Source organism: Centroberyx gerrardi, chromosome 9, assembly GCF_048128805.1.
Source record: "Centroberyx gerrardi isolate f3 chromosome 9, fCenGer3.hap1.cur.20231027, whole genome shotgun sequence".
Taxonomy (NCBI): domain Eukaryota; kingdom Metazoa; phylum Chordata; class Actinopteri; order Beryciformes; family Berycidae; genus Centroberyx; species Centroberyx gerrardi.
In genome coordinates, this window is record NC_136005.1 from 14,397,073 (window position 1) to 14,422,439 (window position 25,367).

At 44.6% G+C, this 25,367-nt stretch overlaps 1 protein-coding gene across 1 annotated transcript in view; it reads right to left on the reverse strand.

Annotated features, from left to right (window-relative positions):
- The window catches only part of notch2 (notch receptor 2), a 42,153-nt gene that overhangs the window by 3,914 nt on the left and 12,872 nt on the right, over window positions 1–25,367 (reverse strand). The window contains exons 3-34 of the mRNA XM_071921920.2: window positions 17,547–17,821; window positions 16,704–16,911; window positions 16,389–16,522; window positions 15,688–15,810; window positions 14,958–15,191; window positions 14,108–14,263; window positions 13,765–13,950; window positions 13,561–13,674; window positions 13,271–13,384; window positions 12,408–12,641; window positions 11,329–11,439; window positions 10,987–11,179; window positions 10,297–10,442; window positions 10,001–10,114; window positions 9,746–9,865; window positions 9,395–9,547; window positions 9,005–9,233; window positions 7,420–7,621; window positions 7,093–7,246; window positions 6,693–6,877; window positions 6,395–6,527; window positions 5,446–5,691; window positions 5,118–5,230; window positions 4,031–4,569; window positions 3,564–3,905; window positions 3,223–3,365; window positions 2,842–3,046; window positions 2,389–2,476; window positions 2,081–2,234; window positions 1,522–1,841; window positions 1,136–1,283; window positions 45–142 (exon numbers count right to left, since the gene is read on the reverse strand). Coding sequence (XP_071778021.1) covers window positions 45–142; window positions 1,136–1,283; window positions 1,522–1,841; window positions 2,081–2,234; window positions 2,389–2,476; window positions 2,842–3,046; window positions 3,223–3,365; window positions 3,564–3,905; window positions 4,031–4,569; window positions 5,118–5,230; window positions 5,446–5,691; window positions 6,395–6,527; window positions 6,693–6,877; window positions 7,093–7,246; window positions 7,420–7,621; window positions 9,005–9,233; window positions 9,395–9,547; window positions 9,746–9,865; window positions 10,001–10,114; window positions 10,297–10,442; window positions 10,987–11,179; window positions 11,329–11,439; window positions 12,408–12,641; window positions 13,271–13,384; window positions 13,561–13,674; window positions 13,765–13,950; window positions 14,108–14,263; window positions 14,958–15,191; window positions 15,688–15,810; window positions 16,389–16,522; window positions 16,704–16,911; window positions 17,547–17,821 — 5,914 coding nt within the window. The remainder of the gene's footprint in view (window positions 1–44; window positions 143–1,135; window positions 1,284–1,521; window positions 1,842–2,080; window positions 2,235–2,388; window positions 2,477–2,841; window positions 3,047–3,222; window positions 3,366–3,563; window positions 3,906–4,030; window positions 4,570–5,117; window positions 5,231–5,445; window positions 5,692–6,394; window positions 6,528–6,692; window positions 6,878–7,092; window positions 7,247–7,419; window positions 7,622–9,004; window positions 9,234–9,394; window positions 9,548–9,745; window positions 9,866–10,000; window positions 10,115–10,296; window positions 10,443–10,986; window positions 11,180–11,328; window positions 11,440–12,407; window positions 12,642–13,270; window positions 13,385–13,560; window positions 13,675–13,764; window positions 13,951–14,107; window positions 14,264–14,957; window positions 15,192–15,687; window positions 15,811–16,388; window positions 16,523–16,703; window positions 16,912–17,546; window positions 17,822–25,367) is intronic.

Sequence of the window (25,367 nt, forward strand, 5' to 3'; positions counted from 1 at the left end):
CAGCAGGAGAAAATTGCACACACAAGAAAAACACAAGAACACACCTTATTGTCTTGCATGTCACGGTTGGCTCCATTCTTCAAAAGCACAAGAGTGGCCTCCACATTATTCACTGCTGCTGCCCAGTGTAGGGCAGACTTGCCTAAGATGGTGGGAAGGATGAGTGGATAAAAGAGGGAGAGAGACAAAGCAGTGCATCCATGTTAGCTAGACTTGCATTATTATAATTCAGCAGCAAGTTTTCCTGTTACATTGCACACAGCCATTTGTTTGCTGCTCCAGCTTTGCATGTCTTCACAGTTCTGGTTAGTCAAACCAAATCACAAAGGACTGAAATGCAAATAAAACAAATGAAAACTAGCTTAGCGATAGTTACATGATTGCCAGCCGTGGGCATTTTAGCACATAATCTAACAAGTTGAAGCATTTTCCTATAAAGTGTCATGGATACAGACAACACCTTTAATCTTGTTGAGATGACAAATGTTACATGTCATTTGTTCACAGTCTTGGATAACCTCATGAATACAGAGTGATGAGATTAACAGGTTGGGCATAAACGACGTAAAAACGTATCGTGTGCTTGAGTAGTTGCGTGGGTCAATCATTTTAAATTATTTTTTAATAGCTGATTGTGTATCTTAGGTGAGAATATTTGATGAGGTTGAGTAGTTTGTGATTGTTTTGAACAGACTACTATAGATTTCTGTGCCATTTTCTCAATGCTTTTTTGGTGTTTGCCTTTATTACCATCTGTTCAATGCTTTCATGATAAAGATGTAGTGTATAGTTTTTATTTTATCAAACATTTGTCTAGATGAGGAGTTACTTACTGTATGCATTAATTAAGTTTTGTACATTGGCAAGTTTGTGGAGTGTGATATTATAATTATTTAATTCTTTAAAGGCAGAGTTTTTTCACTGACCACTACAAGCATACAAACTAAAACAGCAAACTAGCAAGCCACATCATACTATTAATGTTGCTTCTATGCTAGCAATGTTTCCATTGTAATCCAAACAACTGCAAACATATGTGAGTAATCCATATACATCTAATAAAAATATGACATCCAATAAAAGGAAGAGGAGAACAAAAGGATAAATAAATGAAATGAGAATGTGGTTCTCTGACCATGGTCATCTACAGCGTTGATGTCAGCGTGGCAGTGGACCAGCTCCTCCACCATGCCCTCCACAGCCAGCCTGGCTGCCAGGATCAGAGGAGTGGTGCCATCGTTCATACGGGCATCCAGTTCTGTCGCACGGTTACGGATCAGGATCTGAGAGAAGACGGAAATGAAAACACAGACATGAAAAATTAGGTAGAGTATAATAATATGAAGACCACAATGATGCAAATCTGATGTGACATATCAGCTTGTAGGATTTATCTACTTTTCTTCAGGGATACAGTTAAAATTACTAAGTAAGATAGTGGGATGAGTGTTGGCCTAAAACTTACTCTGACATGGTACAAACTCATGTAACAAGTTCAGATCTGCTTCTCATCAGTCTCACCTGGAAGACTCCCTGGGCGTCAGCCGCCACAGCAGCATGCAGCGGAGTTCTGCCCATGTTGTCATGGGCGTTGGCATCAGCTCCAGCGTCCAGCAGTCTTTTAGCAGCGTCTGCCCTGGCATAGCGGGCAGCCAGGTGGAGCGCTGTTTCTCCTGTGCGGTCAGTCTGGGCCATTAGCGTAGCACCCTGGGCAATCAGGTCTGAGATGACGCTAGGTCCTGGTTCATCTCCTCCGCTTTCCTCCTCCTCCTCTCCGTGCAGACCGCAGTCAGAGCCTCCTCCATTACGCAGCGACGCCAGCATCAGTGGGGTGAAGCCGTCTGAGAGAGGAGACAGAAAGAGAAACAGTTCAGCCACAGTTCATATCATAGATTATTCACATCTGAAATAAAAAAAAATATGCTGTTGTGTGACTGGCATTTTGTTTTGTGTGGCTAATAGAATATGGATTATAATCTATGAAAGTTAAGGGGCTAGCGATTTCCACTGGTCTTGAATCTTAAAAATGCAGGTGAATACAAAACATGGTTCACAACAAACAAATCAAAGGTTTCCAGACCTGGTCCTTTGACATTGACATCCAGACAATCAGCGTCCAGGTCTGCCTGCGGGGGAGTGAGGCTGATGTCAGCAGCCTTGTGGTGCTGCAAGGTCCACTCCCTCCGGTCCACTCCTCCATCCACAGCCATGGGCAGCAGGGGCTTGTCTTCAGTCTGGGAGAAGACAACAGAACTTCAAACACACACAATTACCGAACACCACTCCTTAGGACTTCCCAAACCTTTCACATGTATTCTGATCAACATGTATTTAAACTACCCCAATCTATTGGCTTCATTTTTGACCATTCTTTTCTCATTTACTTACCCTCGGTTTCTTGGGTGGAACCTCGTCCTCCAGCCATCTCTGGCTCTGGCCTCCGTCAATCATGGCTCCATCCTGCGTCTTGAAATTCCTGATGTGAGAAAAAAACAGCAGCTCAAGCTACAGTAACATTTTTTTTTTACCTTTATTTATCCCAGACTTTTCCAGCAATGCTCTGTTGCACACTCACCCAATTACATGCATTGACCCCTGGGAGCTGCCCAGTACAACCACAGTCTTCTGCTGTTGGCCACTCAACAGCTCCACTGAAGTAGTTGTAGTTATGTACCTTCCCCCACCCAGAATTTCCCAGCTAGTCTGGGGATTTGAACTGACAACCTTCCGCTCTCAAGGCTCCTTCTCTAACCTCTAGGCTAGGTTCTACTTTGAAGTGTATTTTTCGCTGAAGTTATTATTAATTATGGAATATAAGCCCATCATCCTCTATCCACTCACTTCATGCCAAAGTCATCCTGTCCAACAGGCTCTCTCCTCTTGTCGTCCTTCTTGGCCAGGAAACCGTCAGGGAGCCAGAGGGTGCCGTGTTTATGCTTCCGCTTGGCCGCCAGCATGCCAAGCACCAGTATGAGCAGGATGATCACCACTGCCACACCAACCAGGTATATCAGATACGGTGGACCTTGAATCACTGTTGGGTCACCTGGGGGATACAGAGGATAGGTCTAAATAACAGCAACATTGTGGAGAGTCATTTTATCTTCAGGCTTTGATTCAGGTTGTTACCTAGGAACAAAAATGTGTAAATGTGTACATTCATTTATTAATTCACAAATGAAAATCAGATATGATCAGCGGTTGAACAATGGGCCTACTTACTGTCGACAGACACTAGAGGGTAAGGCAGTTCAGCCCTGAGGTGCGCTGCTGCAATGAAGGATGCAGCCTGATCAGTGCTGGAGAAACAGTCAACTGAGCTCTGGGCACACTCACGGTTATCAATCTCCAGGTACACTTTAGACCTGCACAGAAAAACACACATACATATGAAAACACAAACAGACAAACAGATAGTTAATGACACAGACACACTTCAATCCTTATTAATAAAATAGTGAATAATTTGAACTAAAAAGCTAAAAAGAAGAGAGAGATGTGAAAGGGAGAAATAGTAATCAGACATGATGACATATAAGTATCCCATCACGAACTATCCTTACCCAATAACCTCCCTCTCCAGCTCTCGCTTGCTTCTTCTCTTCTGTCCCTGTCCTCCCTGCTCCTCCTCTAGCCCATAGTAAGGGTACACCATAGGCTTCTTATTTTCATCCAGCTTCACCCTCAGGTTGGTGTGGAGCAGGGTTCCCAGGGAGCGCAGGAAACCCCTTATGTCCCCAAGCAGCTCCTTAGGCTGCAGTCGCACCACGATCACCAGAGTGCCGTCTACCACCTTGGGTGGGGTGTCTCCAGAACAGTCCAGGCCGTCCCAGCCACAGGCCTCAGTGTAGCAGCTCTGGTCACAGTTGCCATTACCATAGTGGTCTGCACAGTACTTGTCATATCTGAAAAGGAGAATTTTTCAGTGTGTGAGAAAAGCCTGAAAGGCCAATGGCTTCAAAAGTATTTGTACTCTCTTATTTACTGCAGACGCAATGAAAACAGCAAGTAAGAGGGGAGAATTACTTACTTGCAGTAGGTCGGTGGGGTATCTTGGCACTCAAAGCTGTCAAAGAGGCACCCAGAGTTGTCACACTCCTTGTCACAGCGGCCGTTCCTGAAGAGGTCCCAGCAGGGTGCATGAGCAGTGCAGTTAACCCAAGGCCGCTGCCAGTGGAGCGAGCAGTCTCCTCCATCCCATTCGCATTCATGGTTGTTACACTGAGGGTCACACACTTTATCCCCTGATCGCTGTTTACACTCCAGGTAGGGGCAGGCTGGGGGTTGTGGAGTGGGGTCAAATAGCTCACAGTGTCGTCCGGAGAAACGACTGGGACAGCGGCAGCTGTACTGGAATGGGCTGGAGGGGTCTTTGATGCAGGTTCCTCCATTTTTGCAGGGCCGGTTCTGGCATCTGACCTGCATAGTCTCGCAGTGTGGCCCGCTGAAGCCCGGCTGGCACTGGCAGTGGAGGTGACCTGGTGAATCTACGCAGCGTCCTCCATTCTGACAACGTAGCTTGGCACAGTTGTATCCTTCCATTTCGCCACAGTTGAACCCAGTATAGCCCTAGAGATATATGCCATATTGTTTGAGTGGCAAATAGTTATATAGTAACATGAGAGTTGGGATTAATTAGCTTCACATTTGTAAAGGACTCCTAAGACAATAAAGTATAGTTGTGCAGTTCATGAAACCACCTATTGTAACTAGTGTAAATCTAGATTCTCCTACAAATCTGCTGCTTGTCTACCATACCTGGGCTATGGTGTGGCCCTCTGAAGCAAGCATGAGAATAAGAGAAGGAGCAGAGGGATTAGTGGTGTGAAAAACAAGCATTTAGAGTGAAAGGACTAGGACATTATTCTAGTACCAGTGCATTTTTTTAGTTTAACAGCAGACGAAAAAGCAAGAAAAACATAGAAGCTATAGTAATTTTTTAATTTTTTTAAGTAACTTCAGTCGCCCCTCCCCTTTTTTATCTTCTGTAGTCACTGTGATGTTTGTTTATGTTAAGAAATTCACCGAAGACAGTGCGGTTCAGCAAGCTGGCAAAAAGAGGACTTAAAACTTATGACGGCAGAGAAGAGCTGACATGCAGGATAAAAAAGACTTACAGGAGCACAGGAGCAGGTGTAGCCATGTATTGAGCTCATGTTCATAGAGCAGAAGCCACCATTATGGCATGGCTTGGAGTGGCACAGATCCACCATGGACTCACAATGACGACCTGGGAGAAAGCAAGTGAGTGAAAAAGAGGGAGCAACACAGAAAGAGAAATAATTAGTAATTGCAATGATTAGCAGGTGTATCACAAAAATAGTTGCATTACCGAACCCCAATTTACAACATCACTAATGCCTTGGTGGTTTTCCACCATTCAGAATGACTAGACAAGGTGCTGTGATTTCCCTAAGGGTACAAGTGCAGCTGTAATGTATGTACCTGTGTATCCTAAGCGACAGCGGCACTGGTAGTCGTTGGCCAGCTGTACACAGTCGAGGCTGCCGGGGGCGTGGCAGGGCCCAGACAGACACTCGTTGACATCCCCCTCACAGTGTTCTCCAGCAAAGCCTGGAGGGCAGGAACAGGTGTAGCGGCCCACTCCGTCCACACACTGGCCCCCATTTAGGCAGCGAGGACCCCAGGAGGCGGGGGCACAGTCATCCACGTTCTCCTCGCATTGGAGCCCTACGGAGAGGAGAGAGGAGGGATATCAGTGTGTGTCTGTGCATCAGGGTAAATTTAATTTTTAGAGGGCATTTTTGTCCTCTTCCTGGCATTCCGGTCCTTTTCAGGGGTAAATTTACTGAACTATGAAATAATACATTTGCAACACATATTGGCAAATAATCACTCAATTTGTATCATCAAGATTTGTTTATCATAATATACAACACGTCCCACACTTCTTTCCCACTGCTGTAAACTGGCAGCAGGCTCACTCTCTGTCCGCAGCCAGTCCATCTTCCACCCCTCGAGTGTCAAGTTTTTTATGATATTGGTTGTTTTATTTTTGCTGACACAGTGGTTTCTGCGCAGGTCGGCATTTTCTCATGCTGCTGGCTGCATGGTGCCAACATTTTTCACTGCTTCAGCCTGCGTGCTCAGTTGTTTTTTGATCAATAACCGCTCCATTTTTCTCACCCAGAATGCACTGGAAAGAATCCCCCAGACATAGGCTCCCACAAATCACCTACAGTAGTCGCATTCACACCTGAATAATACACCCGAATAAAATGTGAACAGGGTGAAATGCAAAAAAGGGTACTCTTCATTTTTAAGTTTACGGGCATTTTCTGAACGTACAAGGGCATCTTTTGCCCAAAGCCCCCATTCAATTCTGACCTGGTGTGCATGTGTGTATCTGCCATGTGGAAATATGTAACCTTACCATGTGTTCCAGGTGGGCAGGCGCAGGTGAAGCGGTTGATGAGGTTGATACAGGTTCCTCCATGGAGGCAGGGGTTGGAGTGGCATTCATCGACATCGTACTCACAGTTCACCCCCTGGTAGCCTGCCTTACACTGGAGGGATGACATGAAGGACAGAGGTTAGTTCACTGTGTGCTGTAGGCATATTGCTGCTAGTATCCTATTCTCTCAAACACAATTCTGTATTAAACATATATATACAAAATGGGAGGACACAAACACAAAAAGTAACACACATTTAAAACACAATTTACTTACGATACACTCGTAGGTGCCCTGATAGTCCATGCATGTGGCTCCGTTGCGACAGGGGTTTGACTGGCACTCATCGACCATCTCCTCACAGTAGCTGCCCATGTATCCTGGCTGGCACTGGCACTGGTGGGAATTACCCACATTCACACACCGCCCTGCATTCTTACACACCTTCTCCACATCCACATCTGATGGGGAAAAGGAGACATGTTGATTAAAGAACACTGTCTATCGTCATATTTTCTGACTCTATTTTTGACACAAAATTTGGGAAATTTGGTTCAGATATGACATGACTTCTCTCTTGGGCTGACTTGCTCTCTCCATTAGAAAACTGTATGCGATAATGTCATCTGCCCTATTTTGGAATAATACATGTTGTCAATAGGCAGCAGTTCCTCACCATTCCTGGCTGCAAAGTCCTGGCAGGACATGTTGGGGACGTCACAGTAGAGTCCTGTCCATCCCACGGGACAGTGGCAGGTCCAGGACGTCTCTGTCTGAGAGCAGGAGCCCCCGTTACGACAGCGCACCTGGCTGCACAGGTTCACAAAGTTCTGCATACACAACAGGAAAGGGAGAGGTAAGGCTGGGTGCGCGAATGTTAGCAAATATTATGCAGTTTTGCTGAGGAAACACACAACGTAACCCACACACATACCCGCAGACACACTCACACATATACACATGCAGTGACATGCACACACACACACACACACAAACACATTACCTGGCAGTTCTGTCCGTTGTATCCCACTGGGCAGGTGCAGCGGTAGGTGCCCAGGCCGTCAGTGCAGGTGCCTCCATTCTTACAGGGCTGGGAGTCACACTCATTCTGCTCGTACTGACAGAACGTCCCGTAAAAACCAGGACGACAACGGCACGAGAAGGTGTTGATGTCATCAATACATGTCCCATTATTCAGACAGGAGCTGGAGAGGCGATGAGAAAGAGAGAGACAGTGAGGATTAGTGACAAAAAAAATGGCTCTGTTCAGAGAGCTAAGAGATAGATACACACATGGGCGGAAATTACGGGGGGGACAGGGGGGTCCGGACCCCCCCTTCCTGGGAAAAACAGAGAGTTGTCCCCCTCAATATATCATTGTAAACATAACTACATAATTTTAAATAATATAATAATATGCATTGAAAGCACTTGTGCTAATTATAGACACAAAACAATGCGTTTTTAAGTTTCGAAAGATTGCTATATATAATAATAATATATAATATTGCTGATAATATTTAAGATTAACTTACCCTACGTAATTAGGTTCTAAGTATATTCTTTTTTTCTTACTGCATGTAAAATGGCTGCCACTATGTAATTTTGTTTATAATTTTGGAAATAAATGAAGACTTAATTCATAAAAAAGACATAATTACAACAAACACTATGTTAAAATATTAAGTACGTTTCTGGCAGGCTTCATAGCGTTCTGGACTTTTACACATTGACAGCAAAACATTAGAGATCTGCTTTTTCGGGAAAACTAAATCTAATTAGGCATATATTAGCTTTAGTTCAGTTAATGGGTGTTGCATCTCACCTACTACTGTAAATAACCTGCATGCTGTGTGTGTGTGGGCTGTGTGTGTGTGTGTGTGTGTGTGTGTGTGTGTGTCTATTTGTCAGCCAGCCAGTTAAAATGGCAGAGAAAAGAAAAACAGACATCCGATCATTTTTCAGTGCACCGAAATGCCAAGTAGAAAGACCCCAGTAATATCAAAGGCAATTTGATAAAATCTTCATAAGAAAGGAATGAAGTGCTTATGGAAATGTTTCATAATGGACCTCTATATACATTTAATACAACTTTTGGCGGCACCTTTGGTGTCCCCTTCAGGAATTGCTCTTGAGAAATTTTTCTGTTTATTGTCCCCCCCAACAGTGAAATGAAATATCCGCCCTTGGATACACATACAAATGAAGAGGCAGGACAAAGAGAAAAACACAAACAACAAAAAAACAGGAGAACCCTACTAATGGGATACACATTCATGAGGTACACAATCTACAAGCACCGCTTCCCATCCAAAACCAGGTATTTTTAGATCACCAGTGAACTGAACCTTAACATATTTGTATATTTTTACTAGCCTGTCATGTTAGCCCTCTGAACTTTTACATTTTTTGTGACAAGTAGACAGGTAGCATTGGTTGTGAATGAGCTGTACGCCACAAGCACCCATGTGGCTCATGTGAGTGTGTATATATCTATAGTTGTCATCCATTCATTCAGGTCAGAACAGGATATAGAAAAGAACCGGGAAGGATTCATTGCTGAAGAATTGCATGATTAAGCAGCCCACCTCTCACTGCATTCTGGGATATTGTGTTCACAGTGGATTCCGTCAAAGCCCGGTCGGCACTCGCATACAAAGCTGTTGACATAGTCCCGGCAGACGGCCCCGTTGCGGCAGGGCTGGCTGGCACACTCGTCGACCTCAGTCTCACAGCGCTCCCCATCAAAACCTGGCCGACAGTCACAGGAGAAACTTCCTACATCGTCCACACAGGAGCCGCCGTTCAGGCACGGGTCTGGGGAGGGGGGAGGAGAGAGTGGAGAGAAGGTTTTAAGTTGAACCGCTACACTATCAGTGGAAAGAAGAGAGATTTGATTTGAATGGCACTGAATAAACCATTCAACTGATTAATCAATAGACAATTTAATCAATCGATCAGCTGGATGTGTAACTCACTGGGGGAGCAGTCATCAATGTCTGTCTGACAGTTGTGTCCGCTGTATCCACGTTGACAGTTGCACATGTAGCTGCCCTGACTGTTGATGCAACGACCTCTGTTTTTACATGGGCTCTTTCTGCATTCATCCACATCCTCACTGCAGCGGGGACCTACACAATTGTAAATGAAAAAAGAAACAAAAAACAAAACAAAACAGTATAGTGTCAATATAGCATTAACACGTAAAATTAGATATGACTTGACTAAACTTTTTCTCACATTTTCTCTCTCCCTCTCTCCCCTATCTATCAAAAAAACTCATGCACACAGATGCAGATGCACACACAATCACACAATCACATACACACCTTGCCAGCCACTGGGACATCTACAGGTGTAGGAGGTGTAGTCTGGAGATGGATGACAGACTCCTCCCCTCTCACACGGCTGAGAGGCACAGGGAATCAGCTCCTCCTCACAGTGTTTACCTACTCGGACATTGTAACACATTTTCAATCATCAGAACAACTGAATGAAAGTTTGGGGCTAAAGTGATGTTCAGATGACTGCTATAATGACTGCTGTTACATGCTAATAAGTGGGTGTTGATATGGTGTGCTTGCCTGTGAACGGTGGACTGCACTGGCAGGTGTAACTGTTGACTCCATCTATACAGGCGGCTTGGTTCTGACAAGGTCCTGAGGCACATTCATCTATGTTCCTCTCACAGTTCACACCTGATGAGAGAGGCGGGGTGATTCGTCAATATATTTCACTTTTTAAGCTTGGTCCTTTTTTCACCAATCAAATCAACAGTGACAAGTAACTTACTGGTTGTTACTTGCTCCCTTGTTTGTCAAGTAAGTAATGACAACGTTTTGAAAAATGCAATAGAAATTTTCTATATTATTATTATTACCTGTGAATCCAGGTCGGCACTGGCAGGTGTAGCCGTTATGTCGGTCCACACAGGTGCCACCATGTAGGCACGGACTGGACTGGCACTCATCCTTTTCCTGCTCACAGCGCAGCCCTACCCAGCCTGCCTCACACTCACAGTGATACCTAGACAGAGAGGAGGGGCAAGGGTGAGTTTCAAAATCTCAAAATAATCTGTGGTATGAATACCTCCAACATGTTAAAACAGTTTTCCTGAAGATAAGATTTTTTTTTTTTTGTGGAGTGTAGGGGTAATTTGGGCTCTGAAAGGCAGGTTGTTCCTGGGCCCACTCCAGGATCAGTTCCAGCAGGTGTTGCAGTTCAAGAATGACAATTATTTGGATAATTATATCATGATATATGGGCAGTTGTGCTGTAACTGTGATTGTAATGCTCTCAGCAAGACTGGGGACAAATTTTGGGAGCAAAGGAGGCTGAGAGAAATTTCCCAACTGTAGGGGGCAACCACAGTTAAATAAAGCAAAAGGAAACAGTATTAAACTAAAATAACAGAGGGGAAAATATTTAACTGACCTTTTACGTATACTAATTTCCTACAAATACTGTATGAGTGGTGTTAGTTAAAATCTAATTAAAGGGTTGGATTAGATGAGGACAGATGGATCTCAGAACATGAGACTTCAGAGTAATACTATAAGAGACAGTGTACCCGTTTTGCTGTTCGACACACTCTCCATGCACACAAGGCTGGGGAGCACAGTGGTCGGTCCCGGAGTGACACAGAGGGCCGTGGGTGCCGGGGGGGCACAGGCAGTGGAACCCGTTGACCTTGTCCGAACAGGTTCCCCCGCTCATACATGGGTTTGAGTTACATTCATTTATCTCCACATCGCATTTAGCTCCTAGGAGAGTGATTCAGAGGGAATGAGCTTAGTTGCAAACAAAGGCACACATTTTGTTTACTGTGTTGGTTTACGTATGTGTATTTATATACATATGTTTGAATTTTATTCTATATTTTGTTTAAGCTGGGGTCCATGGAAAAGCATACCTGTGTATCCTGGGGCGCATACACATTTATACTCGTTGATGCCATCCTGGCACTCTCCGTACTCACAGGGGTTGCTGGCACAGTCATCCTCATTGATCTCACAGTTCACCCCTAGGGAGAGAAATACAAAAGGCAAACTCACACAGAGTAACTGACATTTTATCTAATTACATAATTAACATTAGTCTGTCATATCCCTTTTGGTTTAAGTTTAAAGGAGGTAGAGTACAGTAAGGGTGCAGGGGCCCAAAGAGCTGTTACAAAATGTGATAGTAAATCCATTTACCACCAGGGGGAGTAAGACACCACGAGAGTCCAAAAGAGGAGTAAGAAGTGAGAAAATGTAGAAAAAATCACACCGAATTTAAATGCAGTAGAAACCTGCTATGAATATGACTAGAAACAGACAGTGGAAAGACATGGAGTTACTAAAGAAGAAACTAAAGAGATATTTAACATTAGAGGCACTGTGGTTAGGTACTTGAGAGAGACGGAAAGCGAGAGAGAGACAGACAGACAGACACAGAGAGAAAGAAACAGAGAGACTGAGACAGAGAGAGAACAAGAGACAAGAGGGAAGTTGGTGCGCGAGACCTGAAAGTGAGACCCGACAGAGTGACCTAAGCTGACTCCGGTGTGGGTGTAGTGAGTACAGTCCAGACTCCAGTACCAGCTCCCAGGGCGGTACTACGGTACTGAGGTACTAATCCCCAGAGCAACAAGCGAGGTAGCACTGGCCGACCCAGCCTTATGACTGTTACACACTCACCCACCCACACACACACACACACACTGTGCTCTACACATTAAGCCGACAGCTATGCAGGAAGTGCTAGTTGTGGGGGACGAGGGTCTTTCCATTCCATTCAAGCTGTTCCTTCCAATGCAAAACTTTCAAGGGCCGCACTAAAATGAATCACACTAAACCTCTCAAAAGCACATGAATGGGACATTGGCTACGAGTAGTACCTGGCAAACAGATGGCCTAGAATGACTCATAGATATAAATACTTACAACCACATTCTGCAACTCATCTTGCAATATAGACCATGATTTATATGGCGTATGAGCTGCTTACCAGTAGTTCCCGGCAGACAGTTACACTGGTAGGCGTTGACCAGGTCAATGCAGCGTCCTCGGTTCTGACAGGGGTTGCTGTGGCACTCCTGGACCTGGATGTTACAGATGGAGCCTGTGTATCCTGGCTGGCACTCACAGGAGTAGGTGGCGATGCCATCCTTACACACACCGTGGTGGCATGGCTCTGGCTTGCAGTCATTGATGTTCCCCTCACAAAGTGTACCAGTGAAGCCTGGGGGAAGGATAGGTGGTGATAATGATGATGAAGATGATATTTCTAATCAGCACAAACATAAAGCTGATCACATCTTGTGCCTAATACACTACCAGTCAAAAGTTTGGACACACACATTTTTCTTTATTTTGACTATTTTTCACATTTTAGAATAATAGTAAAGACATCAAAACTATGAAATAACACAAATGGAATTATGCAGTGACCAAAAAAGTGTTAAACAAATCAAAACTATCTTATATTTTAGATTCTTTAAAGTAGCCAGTAGCTTTGTAAAGAAATTTATACATAGGCATCAACTTCAGTATTTATATTTGTCTAAAAAACAAAGTTCAAGCATTTAAGCATAAGCCTTTAGATCAAAATGTTTTTAAGATGCATGAAATGAAAAACATAGTGCATTCAATCAGGTGTGTCCAAACCTTTGACTGGTAGTGTATATCATATTTCTATTTCAGATTCTCTGTCAAATAAGGCACGGGGTTGAAAATGCTGGGGTAGGGGATCTACCATTTTCACAATTTTCATAGCATTGTAGCAGTGCTGGCCCACCAAATTAGAGTCATGAGCACATCACTTTCACTTTAACTCAACATATGTGTAAGAGCAATGTTTGGCCTTGGTACCTTCAGCACATTCACACTCATATCCGTTGGGTCGGTCAGAACACTTGGCCCCGTTCAAACAGGGTGTGCTGGAACACTCATCAATGTCTATTTGGCACATGTCACCGCTGAAGCCTGAAAACAGTACATAGAACAAAAGTTACATCAATGGACGCACTGGTTTCAATAACCAACACATCACTACAGGCATGGCTCAGTGGATTGCTTTTATTTAACCACTGAAATGTTTTCGCTTTGAGTGGATTGAAAGGCAATGAGAAAAACATAAACATAGCTATATGTGTACCAACCTGCTGGGCACTCGCAGACGAAGCGGCTGACCTGGTCCAAACATTTACCCTGGTTCAGACAGGGGGAGCTGAGGCACTCATCTACCTCTATCTCACAATGAGTGCCCTCAAATCCTGTATGCATGGAAAGAAAAAGAACGTTATCTAAATGCTAAATGGTTAAAATGTAAGCTGTCATTACTTGTCATATCTCAAGAAGTGTACCGGGCATGCAGATGCAGGTGTAGTCTCCTATGCGATCCAGACAGGTGCCGTCGTTCTGGCAGGGGTTGGAAGCGCACTCGTTGACATCTTGCTCACAGCGCGGCCCAGCGTAGCCCCTAACACAGTTACAGGTGAAGGAGCCATCAGTGTTCACACACTGACCTCCATGCTCGCAAGGGTTGGTACCTGAGGATGAAGAGGGGAGGAGGACGGTTTGAGAGTAGAACAGAATAGAATCGAAGATAATACAACACAACTAATGGAACAAAAGTGTACAGAAAGTGTACACAAACAACATTGTATAGCATATTTAGAAATAAAGAGAGGTAGCATTCGTTCTCACCGATGCTGCATTCGTCTCTGTCGATGTTGCAGGTGCTGCCTACATAGCCAGCTGGACAGTTACAGTTGAACATGCCGTTGATGGGGTTGGTGTCACACTGGGAGCCCTCTCTACAGGGGTTACTGATACACGCATCATCTATGTGGCACAGCAAACCTGAAAAAGAAAAGTAAGGGGCTCAGCCATTCGAATAAAAGATTCTTTTACATATCCAAGTTCAAATGTAAAACCTAATTTTCTATGCTGAGACAGAAAACCAAATTTTGTCCTCTGAGAAAAGAAACCTCCAATTTCCAAGACATGGATTAAGCCCAGTTCAGAGTAAAATAAACTCACAGATGTTTACTCTCAGGCAAAGTTTAATCTGAATCTAAGAAAGTGTCTCTAAGTATCAGTAAGTGCAAATCTATGCTATGGTGTAATAATCATATTTCACTGCTTAACTTAACATATTAGCTTAACATATTTATTTCCGTGCCTCAAGGGTAGGAGGCGAGGCAACAGAGCTTTAATGAAAATAGTGAAATCTTCTACTCTCCAGGGAAGCATCAATTCTGGTTAGACTTGTTATTCCGCAGGTTACAGACTGCTATTATTTAATACTCTCTCAAAGGTACCATAAAAAGCACAGAAAAGATGTAGTGATAGTAAAAGACCACTACAAATGTATTACTGCACACATCTTAATAACTTTTTGTCTTTGAAATATGAACCTGACTCACAGCAATTCTATTTTGTGTAGTCCCCTAAACCTTCCCAAATAATATGCATCATCCCTTGATTTGCAGCCTACTGAATTTAGGAGGTTGCACTAGAAATGTCTGTGTTTAGTTTCCCCCTCCTGGCCCACCTGTCTTCCCATAGGGGCAGAAACAGACAAAGGAGGCGACGCGGTCGATGCAGGTGGAGCCCGGACTGCAGGCAGCCGTAGCGCAGTCGTCAATGTTTTCTGAGCAGTCGGGTCCGCTCCAGCCGTTGACGCACACACAGACGTAGCTGCCGATCAGGTTGCTGCAGGTACCACCATTCTGGCAGGTGTTGGGCTGCAGGCGACACTCATCCACATCCTCTGTACAGTGCTGACCTGTGAGGAGGCAGGGAGACAGGGAGGTAGGAAGGGAAAAGAGGGGGAAAAAACGAATTGAAGAATAAGGACACAGAGGGAGAGAGTAGAAGGATGGAGGGAGAGAGGAAAAGATTGGTAGAAGGAGGGACAATGTCAAAATAGATAGTACACAGAGACATGAAGACACAGAGTTGAAAAGACGTTTTATAATGATGGGGCTAGAACAGACAGAAACTGCAAATTTAAAAACACAAACATTCTGCAATGGGTCTCATTAACAAAAATTCTGGATATATGACAACACTGAAAAATTATGGAATACTGTGAGAAAACTTACAAATCAAATCAATACAGTTTTAAACACAACATGCATGCCAAATTCTTATTAACAGTAGTTCTAGTAGAAAACAATATGCTTGGTGGCATATGTCTGAAATGTAAACATATATGTGTACATTTTCCATTAATTTAAAACACATACAGTATATACACACAAACACACACACTCCCTTACCAGTCCACTCCGGAGGGCACTGACAGTTGTAGGTGTTGACTCCGTCCATACAGGTTCCTCCATTGGCACACTGATGTCCGGGGCAGTCATCAATGTTGTTCTCACAGTTAGTCCCATTGAAACCTGGCACACAGGAAGGAAAGGGACAACGACATGACACATGATGAAGTATATAAGCATTAGTACAATAGCCTCTATTGTAAACGAGTAATATGACATTTCCTGGTACTGTACACACAGTGGCCATGTGTGTGTTTTTTGTGTCTACAGTATAAAGCTACTTTGGCTGCAGTAGACTGACAGTATGGTGTTTCTAATATAACACAGCCACCCGGATCGTAATGTTTGCACCTCAAACAACTCAATGTAACAATACGGCACCACAGAGCTACAGTACATTCATTTATAAATAAACACTAGGAGCACTGTCACTCTCTTCTTCTCTCCCTCCATTCACGCTTTCATCCTCAATTTCCATTTCTCTTTCAATCTCTCTCACCTGGCAACAAACAAATCAACAGCTCGGTTGTTGGGTGGTGGGTGGCAGGGGTGCATTTACGGTGGATGGAGAGAGGGTGCTGGGTGTAAAATTATTTATTTTTTCTGGTTGCGTATGGTTCGAGAATAAGGGAGTTTTGGTCTGTATTGTTACTTTTTTGGAGGGTAACAATCGAGGCATTTCAGAATTTTAATTTTCGTACCTGGAAGGCAGTGGCACCAGTAGCTGGTGTCAGAGGTCTGGCGGCAAGTGCCTCCATTCAGGCACGGCGACGGTGAGCAAGGGATGTAGGGGGTTTCACAGTGTCGGCCCGTAAACCCCGGGGCGCAGTTACACCTGTAGCAAGGGCAGAGTCCATACCATTTCATTCAGTGTACAAGTGACAATGAACAGTCAAGCATTATTAAGGAATTCAAACCCTTATTATTATTATAATATTATTTTGTTATACTACTATACAATACTATTTTTCGATTTTCCTGATTTTTCAAATTTGGCTTTTATAAACTACACTCACTTGTAGGAGCCGGGGGTGTTGACACACACTCCTTCATTCTGGCACACAGAGGGTGTGGCGGCACATTCATCTGTGTCATTGAGGCAGCGTGAACCCGTGTAGCCTGAAGGGCAGGAACAAGCGTAGTGGCCACCAGGCAGAGAGCTGCAAGTACCACCGTTAGCACAGGGACTAGAGAGACAGCTGTCCTCGCGCTCACACCGTGAACCTGGGGAGGGAGAGAAGGAGGACACGGGAAGGAGAAAGAGCTGAGCATTACATTTAACGATGTACAGGATCTGATGTAACTATCCATTGTGCTATTTAACTAGGGTGAGCACCTGTGGAGACATCTGGATGTTAGAGGAAAAGGGGGCGTGTAAGGGCAGTATGTCACTGGGGTTATCAAGAAGGTATATATCACATGTGTTTTGTTGATTTACCCCTTGGCACTTCCGATGAAAATTTTGGCAACCCAGAACCAAAATTCCTGTACTCAGCACCTATCAGACCTGCACTCATCTATAGCACACTTACACTGACAAGACAATTTGATCCACATTTATCCCATAACACCAAATGGAACAGAGGCTACTGAGATGTCTGACTTTGCTAGCTTGAAATGATCTGTTAAGAAACTGCAATTCTGAAACTACATTGTACAAAAAATCAGGAAAAGAGAAGGCTACAACAGTCTCTAAAAAACATATTGCTATCAATTGTATTTGTATAAAGCCTACTGAAAAATAAATACATTTTCTGGTCTTAAATGAGAGACAGAAATCACTCTGACACCTGATCCCCAGACAAAAGAGTTAACCCTGTGCCCTCATGGCACACTCGATAGAGCAGCCTATATCTCACCTGTCCATCCTCTCGCACACTGGCACTTGTACTTGTCGAGGGACAGGAGGGTGCAGACGCCTCGGTTGGCACAGGGGTTGTTGGGGTAGCAGGTGGAATTCTGGGGTGTCTGGCAGTGCTTCCCGGTGTAGCCAAGAGGGCAGGTGCAGGTGGGGCTGCCCGGTACCGGTACACCGGCTGACACGGTCACTGAGCAGTTTCCTCCATTGAGGCAGTAGCCGGGGTGGCAAGGGTCCTTATGGTGGCAGTACTCACCCAGGAAGCCCGGCGCACACCTGGGCACACACACACACACAAAAACACAGAAATCTATGATTGAGCATGCAAAAAGACCCAGAGGAATAGACACAAAGACAAAATGTGTATGTGTGTGCACTTGACAGAGAGGTAAACAAACAGAACAAAAGAGTGAGTTTCAGTCAGGAGCACGTAATGTACCACATCAGAGAGCTACTATTGACAGTAACATCAGCACAACAGTCCTGTAGTATACACACAGCACATCAAAGAACCAAATGAACCAGCAAGGGTAAACCTTAGTGTCTAATGCACAGTCTAGTCACAACCACAACCCGACAGTATGTAGGAATATTAGAAGAGGAGCGTGTGTGTGCGTGCGTGTGTGTGACAGAGTGTGTGGCCACAAAGGGACTACTTGTTCAACTAGTCCGAACATTAAACCATTAACCCTGGTAGGAGAAGAGGGGGAAGCTAAGCTTGGAAGAAGGTTAAAACCGGGGCATGGACTGCAAAGAAGAAGTCCAAAAGCAGAAGGATGCGAGGTGGAGTCATCTGAAAGTTGTTGACTGCAGCCTGGCAGAAACTAAAAACAAGTAGCAGAAAACACTTAAAGGGTATTGATCAGCAGTTCTTTGGGCAGTGTAGATGGGTAATACTCCCAGCAACAGGCAACAAAGTGAGACACAGGGCCCAAATCTCTACAAATGTTTAACAATGATTAACAAGATATTGCTGAGGCAACTCCCTAGGCAGTCGCCCATCAGCGTTGTCCAAAAAGTTGTACTGTGTATGACGACTGCTACACACAAACAGAAATACTCAACTCCTTATAATTAGTCTACAAATGTGTGTGTGTGTGTGTGTGTGTGTGTCTGTGTGTGGGTGTGTGTGAGAGTGCCAGGTGACAAGACACAGACTATCTATTTTTTCCTCTGTTTCTTCTTCTCACCTCTCTTTCTGTTTCTATTTCTTGTTCTTTTTCTGAAAAGTGATTCAGGTACATAACTGGCAGTGGAGAGGAAATTACAACATTACACAACAGGACCACTAGGGATGAGAAACAATACTCCCTTCGTCACTTTCTATTCCTCTCTTTCTCTCTGGGCCTCTCAGACAAACCTCCCACTTTCACTCACCGTTTCTCTATGGTTGACATTAGTATTTGACGAGTGGTGTTACTTTATTACTCATTTCTGCTCGGCAACAGTCAGGTAATTTCCTGTCTGTAAGGTACTTCATTCAGCAGTGTGTCACAGTGTGTGGGTGTATGTGTGTGTGCGTGTGTGGCACATGGCAGACACACTGTCTAGGGACTGTGGGCTATAGAGCGAGCTGCTGCCTCTCAGACACAGGCATCCACACCTACCTCCCTGGAGGGGCTCAGGTAACATAATAGAGAAGCAGAGATACACCACACAGTAACACACACAGACACACTTGTGCACACACACACACACACACAGGCAAACAAATATCCTCTTTCAAACCATTTCCAAATGCAAAATTGATGCTTATTTCACTAATGAATAGACCAGGAGCAAGTAAAAACACAGCGGGAGAAGTAAATCATCAGAAACTGAGATCGATGTTATGAGCCATGTGAAACGGAGACGGGATGGGAATCATTTGAAATTTAGTCTCACACGTACTAAGTTATATTTATTATTGGCCACTCCACCCGAAAGCAGCTTGAAGATATTAGGTTGTGAGCGCATGGGAAACTTGGGGAGTCATGAATCATGCCAGGGAGAAGTCTTCCAGATCAATCAGATCTATGTGTGTGTGTGTGTGTGTGTGTTTGTGTTTGTGTGTGTGTGTGCGTGTGTGTGTGTGTGTGTCTCATCTTCACCCAATGTCTCTTCAAAGCACACAAACACTCCCACTCTAACACACTTGTTTGGTGCATGCATCACACATGTGCATGCAATGCATCAGCCTATAAACAAATTAACATAAAAAGGACGGAATGTTAGCTCACTTTATTGTTGTGTCCAAAATGTCTTTTATTAAATAAACACCAACACAATGAGTGGTTATTCTGCTTGCTTTTTATGTCGCTAAACAAACTTTATTTGTTTAGAGATTTTGGGTGCGTGGAAAACCTCTCCTTACTATACCCAGCTTTAATTATATAATCTCGCTCCCTACATTGCTCTCTATAAATCTTTCACTTGCACATACTCAGTGTGCTGGCAAACAGATAAACAGACAGGAGATTAGTGACATCATATCTTCAAAGAAGAGACAAACTTCAGGCCTCTTCACCTCAACCCTGTTAGATTAGACACAGTACACAGACACGGCCACCTCACCTCCTCTCTGTCTCCGTTCCTCTATCAGCATGTCTGCACTGCTACCCCCCAACATACCCCAAAACACACACACACACACACACACACACACACACAGAAACACAAAGATATCCCTCCCCACTCTGAACACAAACACAGCTTGGTCATGATATCACAACAAGACGGCTGCCCTGGGAATTAGGACTGCTCTTTTTTCTCCCTGACAGCTTCTCCGCCCCTCTCTCAGAGTAACGACATGGCCCTCTGCCCTGTGACATACATCACATTAGCAGGCTGTCACACAAAGACCACCGTGTCCAGGTTAATGCCAGGTTTACGTTTCACTGGGAACATTTCACACATTTTCACTGTTAAAACTATGGGGAAATATGAGACGCATTTTCAAAGTCAGGTATAGCCACTTCAGTGAGAGAGAGGAAATTTGAGGCCCTGCTTTGTTGTAACGTTTAGCCTCATTTAAGCCTCCCAAGCTTCAAATAAGACTTGGGCTACAAATGTCAACTGTAAATAATGTTTACATTGCATGAAAAAAACCCATCTAATTCTCTAGATTGAAGATCTCTAGTTTGAACTCTGGTCAGGAAAACACACTAGGGCCACTGGAAAGAGAAAAAGATAGTTTCTACGCTAGAGTTTTGTCTTGCTACTTGACAATGGCCCCCAGGACTAACTGCTTTGAAAAAAAAAATAGAAAATTCAAAAGTGCTGACAGAAGAGATGCCAGGTAAACTCTATTAAATTCAACCAGTGTTATCAAACCAGTGTTGACAGAACCAAATGCCATGGCGTCAGGCAGCGATACCACCCTGTCCTTCAGGTTTCAGTGTGAGATAGGTTGCTCATTATTGGCCTCTGGCTATATCACTGCAGCCTGAGGCAAACAGACAAGGCTGTGCATGATTCGCATTATTGTCAGGGAGTGGTGTCTCTCTGAGAAAGAGACAAATAATTCAATGCACTGTGACACACTAAACTATGGTTGAATATAGCACAGGGAGCAATATGACTCAGCTGACCAATTTTCATGCACACTACAGAAAGCAGGCAGGCATTTGATGTGCACAGGTATGTGCACACATCACACACACACACCTATACATACACATATCTGCACTTGCACACACGCGCACACACACACAAACACAGTCAGCTCTACTTTCAGGAAGAACTCAGCAGAGAGGGTTTCTGCAGCCAAACTCATCTATAGGATTCTTTGTTTTGCTGCATGTGGGATTTTTTTCCTCCCCTTTTCTCCCTCCTTCTCTTACTCTGTGCAGTTTCCTGCAGTCCTTCTCTCCCTCTCTTTCTCTCTCTTCTACCTCTTTTTTCTCCCTCTCTATTTCTCTCTCTCTCTCTCTCTCTCTCTCTCTCTCTCTCTCTCTCTCTCTCTCTCTCGAGGTGTCAGGTTTCTACAGCTGGTTCACATTAGCGCCCCCATCTCATGCACCCCTCTCTCTCGCTCTCTCTCTCTCTCTTCTGCACCCCTTCTCTTTCCCTCTTTCCCTCCCTCCTCCTCTACCTCATGCTGACCTCTGCCTGTCCTGGCTGGCCATGGGGGCGTGAGTGGGCAGAGGGGGATGGGTTGGTTCTCACTCACTCATGTAATGTCTCCCACCTCCTACACTCCTATGCCCCCCTCCTCCTTGCCCTCCTCCCTTATTCAATCCCTCATTCCCTCCCTTCTTCCTTGCTATTCCTCTCCTCCTACCTCGCCACCCTCCTCTCCTCAACTACACCCCCCTCACCACCACCTCTATTCACCCTTCTAGTCCCAGCGATGCTTAATAACTCCATCATGCTCTCTCCCTCCGGCCATCACAGAGAGAGAGTGACACACACACACACACTCACAGAAAGAGGTAGAGAGAGAGAGAGAAAGCATAAACAGGCTCACATTTCAAACCCTGGAACCATTCCTGGCTTGGCTAGAGCATAGGTGGCCTACTCACTGTAATGTGGTCCTGTGTATGCATGTATGGGCATCACAAGTCAAGTGCCAAGTCTCCTGTACGAGTTACCAGCTTTGTGCACTTTATAAAAAGAACATTTTCAGATTTCTCATCCTCTATAGCTGGGTACAAAAGAACCATTTGTTTGTAGTCCCCCGCTGTGTTATGTGTCCCTGTGTTTGCTCTGATGCGTTCTATGTTTTCTAGAATAAACAACAGTTTAAAAAGTCTTGTCTAGGTAAAGGTTTGCAGTTGTAGAAAGAAATTCTTAGGCAGCTCTGTTTAAGGAGCAGCACATAGCAATGGCAAGTAGCCATTTATAAGTTTATTGTGTCGGAAATATATTTTTGGCACACTCTCTCTCTCCTCAGCCCTTAGTTTTTCCTCGCTTTCATATGGGAAACAAGGCAGCAAAAATAACATGAGAGACGAGGGAGAGCAGGGGGAGGAGTGAGAGTGACGTGAAATTAATAGAGAGAGAAAAAAGATTGGACTGTGGATAAAGTGAAGGGAGAGAATGAGGGGGCAGTAGAAGCCAGAGAGGTAATGAGAGAGGTGAGATGGAAAAGAGAGGGAAAGAGAGAAAAAGAGAGCAGACATACAGAAAGAGAGAGAGAGAGCAGGGCAAAGGGAATGAAAAGTGGCAGCGTGGAGAGAATAAAGGAGTGTGGAGGAGGGTGGAGTCCAAAGTAGGCCATGTGGTAAAATCTCAGACTGTGTTTAGGAACATGTTCAAAAAGACTCATCTGAGAGGCTGTGGTATACAGCACAGAACCCATTTTGTCTCTGAACGCTCCCTCTGCCTGCCTCTCTACGTTGTTCTGTCATTATCCTGTTTCTGTGGTTGTTTAAAGTCAAATCAGCGACAATAGGCTTGTAGACCTATAAAATCTCCATATCTGGGTCCTGGTTATGCATAAAGCACTGTTTATTGATTACTGATTTAGACACAGACAAGAATCTGGGGTACACTTTCGACAAGAATCACTCGATGATAGGTGAAGTAACAAACTAAGTTTAGGTGCCTACCGTCAAAAGCAGCACAGAACAGCTTGAAACCATGACATGGTCTCCAAGCTGCACAAGTTGATTCGGCTTTGATAAACTCAAAAGAAGTTAATCATCAGCACTGAAATTGGACTACTAGAGGTTTAAAAAACTGGTACTGTTTTGTTTGTTTAATGTGCTGTCTATTGAAGTGTCTATATTTTTTGTGTTCACTGATGCTTGTCTGTTGATGATTTAAAAATAATGATAATTAAAATACATTGTGGTGCAGTTGTGCATTTGACCTGTGACTACATTTAGTCATTCTTGGCCCCAGAGTGTCATCATCAACACAGCTTAGTGTGTGACAGGGAGCCACTTGTCACTTCACTGTCCTGTGGGTTTAAGATCTGGTCGCTACATTCCCCACAGTTCTGTAAGGCTTCCTCCTCCTGAGGGTGGGTTTGAATCTGTCTGAGCACCCTGGTATGCATCTGCATGTTTGTGTGTTTTTGTTTGTTTGTTTGTTTGTTTATCTGTGTGTTTGTGTGTCTTCTATCATGGTCTCAAGGAGAGAGTCAGTTCCCAATGGCCACTAACAGCAGGCCATGTTGACAAGTCGCTATCTGGTGAGTTGGCAATGATGACCAGTCTAGTCATCTCTTCTCCTCCACACACACACACACACACACACACATATACACGCACAGCTTTTACTCCATCATCCACCGACACCCTCCATCGGCAGATCGGTCTCTCCCCTTTCTCTCTCTCTCTCTCTGGGTTTTCTATGCTAGCTGCACTTCACCTCTCTCTATGCCAGTCTGGGAACTTCCCCTGGGCTCAAGGTGCCCCTGTACTGACTCCACCCACATACACACACACACACACACACACAATCTCTCTCTTATCATTGTGTTTCCATAGTCTCAACCACATCTAGCTGGGTTGTGGAGGCTGATAAGTCTTTTGGTGGGTGGGAGAGAGAAATCACTGCCTTAGGTTCCAATCTCATACTATAGGGTTTGTTGATTTTGGTTTGGGTCATGTGCTTAGCCCAGTTATTATCTGTGTGAGTGTGTGTGTGGCAGAGAGAGAGCATGCATGCTTGTAAATGTGTGCGTGTGTGTGCCTAGGAGTGTGTGTGTTGTATCTGCTGTGGAGGAGTAGAGGTGTGGAGCAGAGAGAAAGGAGTGACTGGCCTAAAGCACTGCTCCACTCTCCTCCCTCATGTTTTTCCCTCCCTTCCTCTTAGTCTGTTCCCTCCTCCCCCTTCCGCCCTCTACTGTTGCCTCATTCTGGTTCCCCCCCTCTTTCCACCTGGGGATATGAGACTTGGACAGGAGATGTGGAAGGGAAATCACACCATGGGTTTCTGCAAGGTAACGAGGAGATGAAAGAAGGCTGAGACACAGACTGGCTGACAGACAACAACACATGGGCAGAGAGACAGCCAAAGAGAACGAGTGGCTGGTAGAAGGGGAGAAAAGCTGCCAGCCAGACCAACAAGCCCTTAAAAACAGATATACAGACACACAATCTATGACAGGAAGACAGACAGACAGGAAATGAAGCAGGCAAGGCTAAGGCAAAGACAAAAAGGTGAAGAGAATGAAAGATATTTTAACAGTAGGACAGTGAGGCCACAGGCAAAGGGGCAAGAGGTTAAAAAGAGATGGCAGAGATGATGGGGATAATAGTGAAAAGAGGGATAAGTCAAGGGGAGTGAGAGAGGGATTAAGAGGCCAGGTGAGTTGTGTCCAAAGGCATCTAACCCCCTGCAGCAGAGGGAGGGACAGAGGCATGGATGGATGAGTGACAGTTTGATGAAGGAGGGGTAGTGACAGGGAAATTACACTCCTCTCTCCGCTCCGCTTCTCCCTTGTTTTCCTTCCCCCCCCTCTTCGCTTCTCTCTCATCATTAGTAAGGAGTTGTGCTGTGAGATACTCCTCCTCAGATTACCTGAGAAGAGACATCCTCCTTTCTTTAGCCCTTTCTCTTCCTCTGTCTGCCCCGCAGGCAAATTCTACCTGTCAGATCAAACAGGCAGCAGGCCTACACAACACTCTAACTCTCTCCCCCCACTCTTTGGAAAAAGTTTTTTAAAAAGATAGAGATAAAGGGCATGAGAGTGACTGCAAGAGAGAAAGAGAGAAAAAGAGAGATAGACAGACAAAGGCAGAGCCATAGAGAGCGAGAGAAAGCAAGAGAGAGAGTGAGAGAGTGAGTTAATCAGTTTGCACCGTGGCCAAACAGTAGACAAAGAGATCTTGTTCAGGAGGAAAACAGGGTTTGGACAACAGCCTGGCCGAGACTGCTCAGGTACTAACTG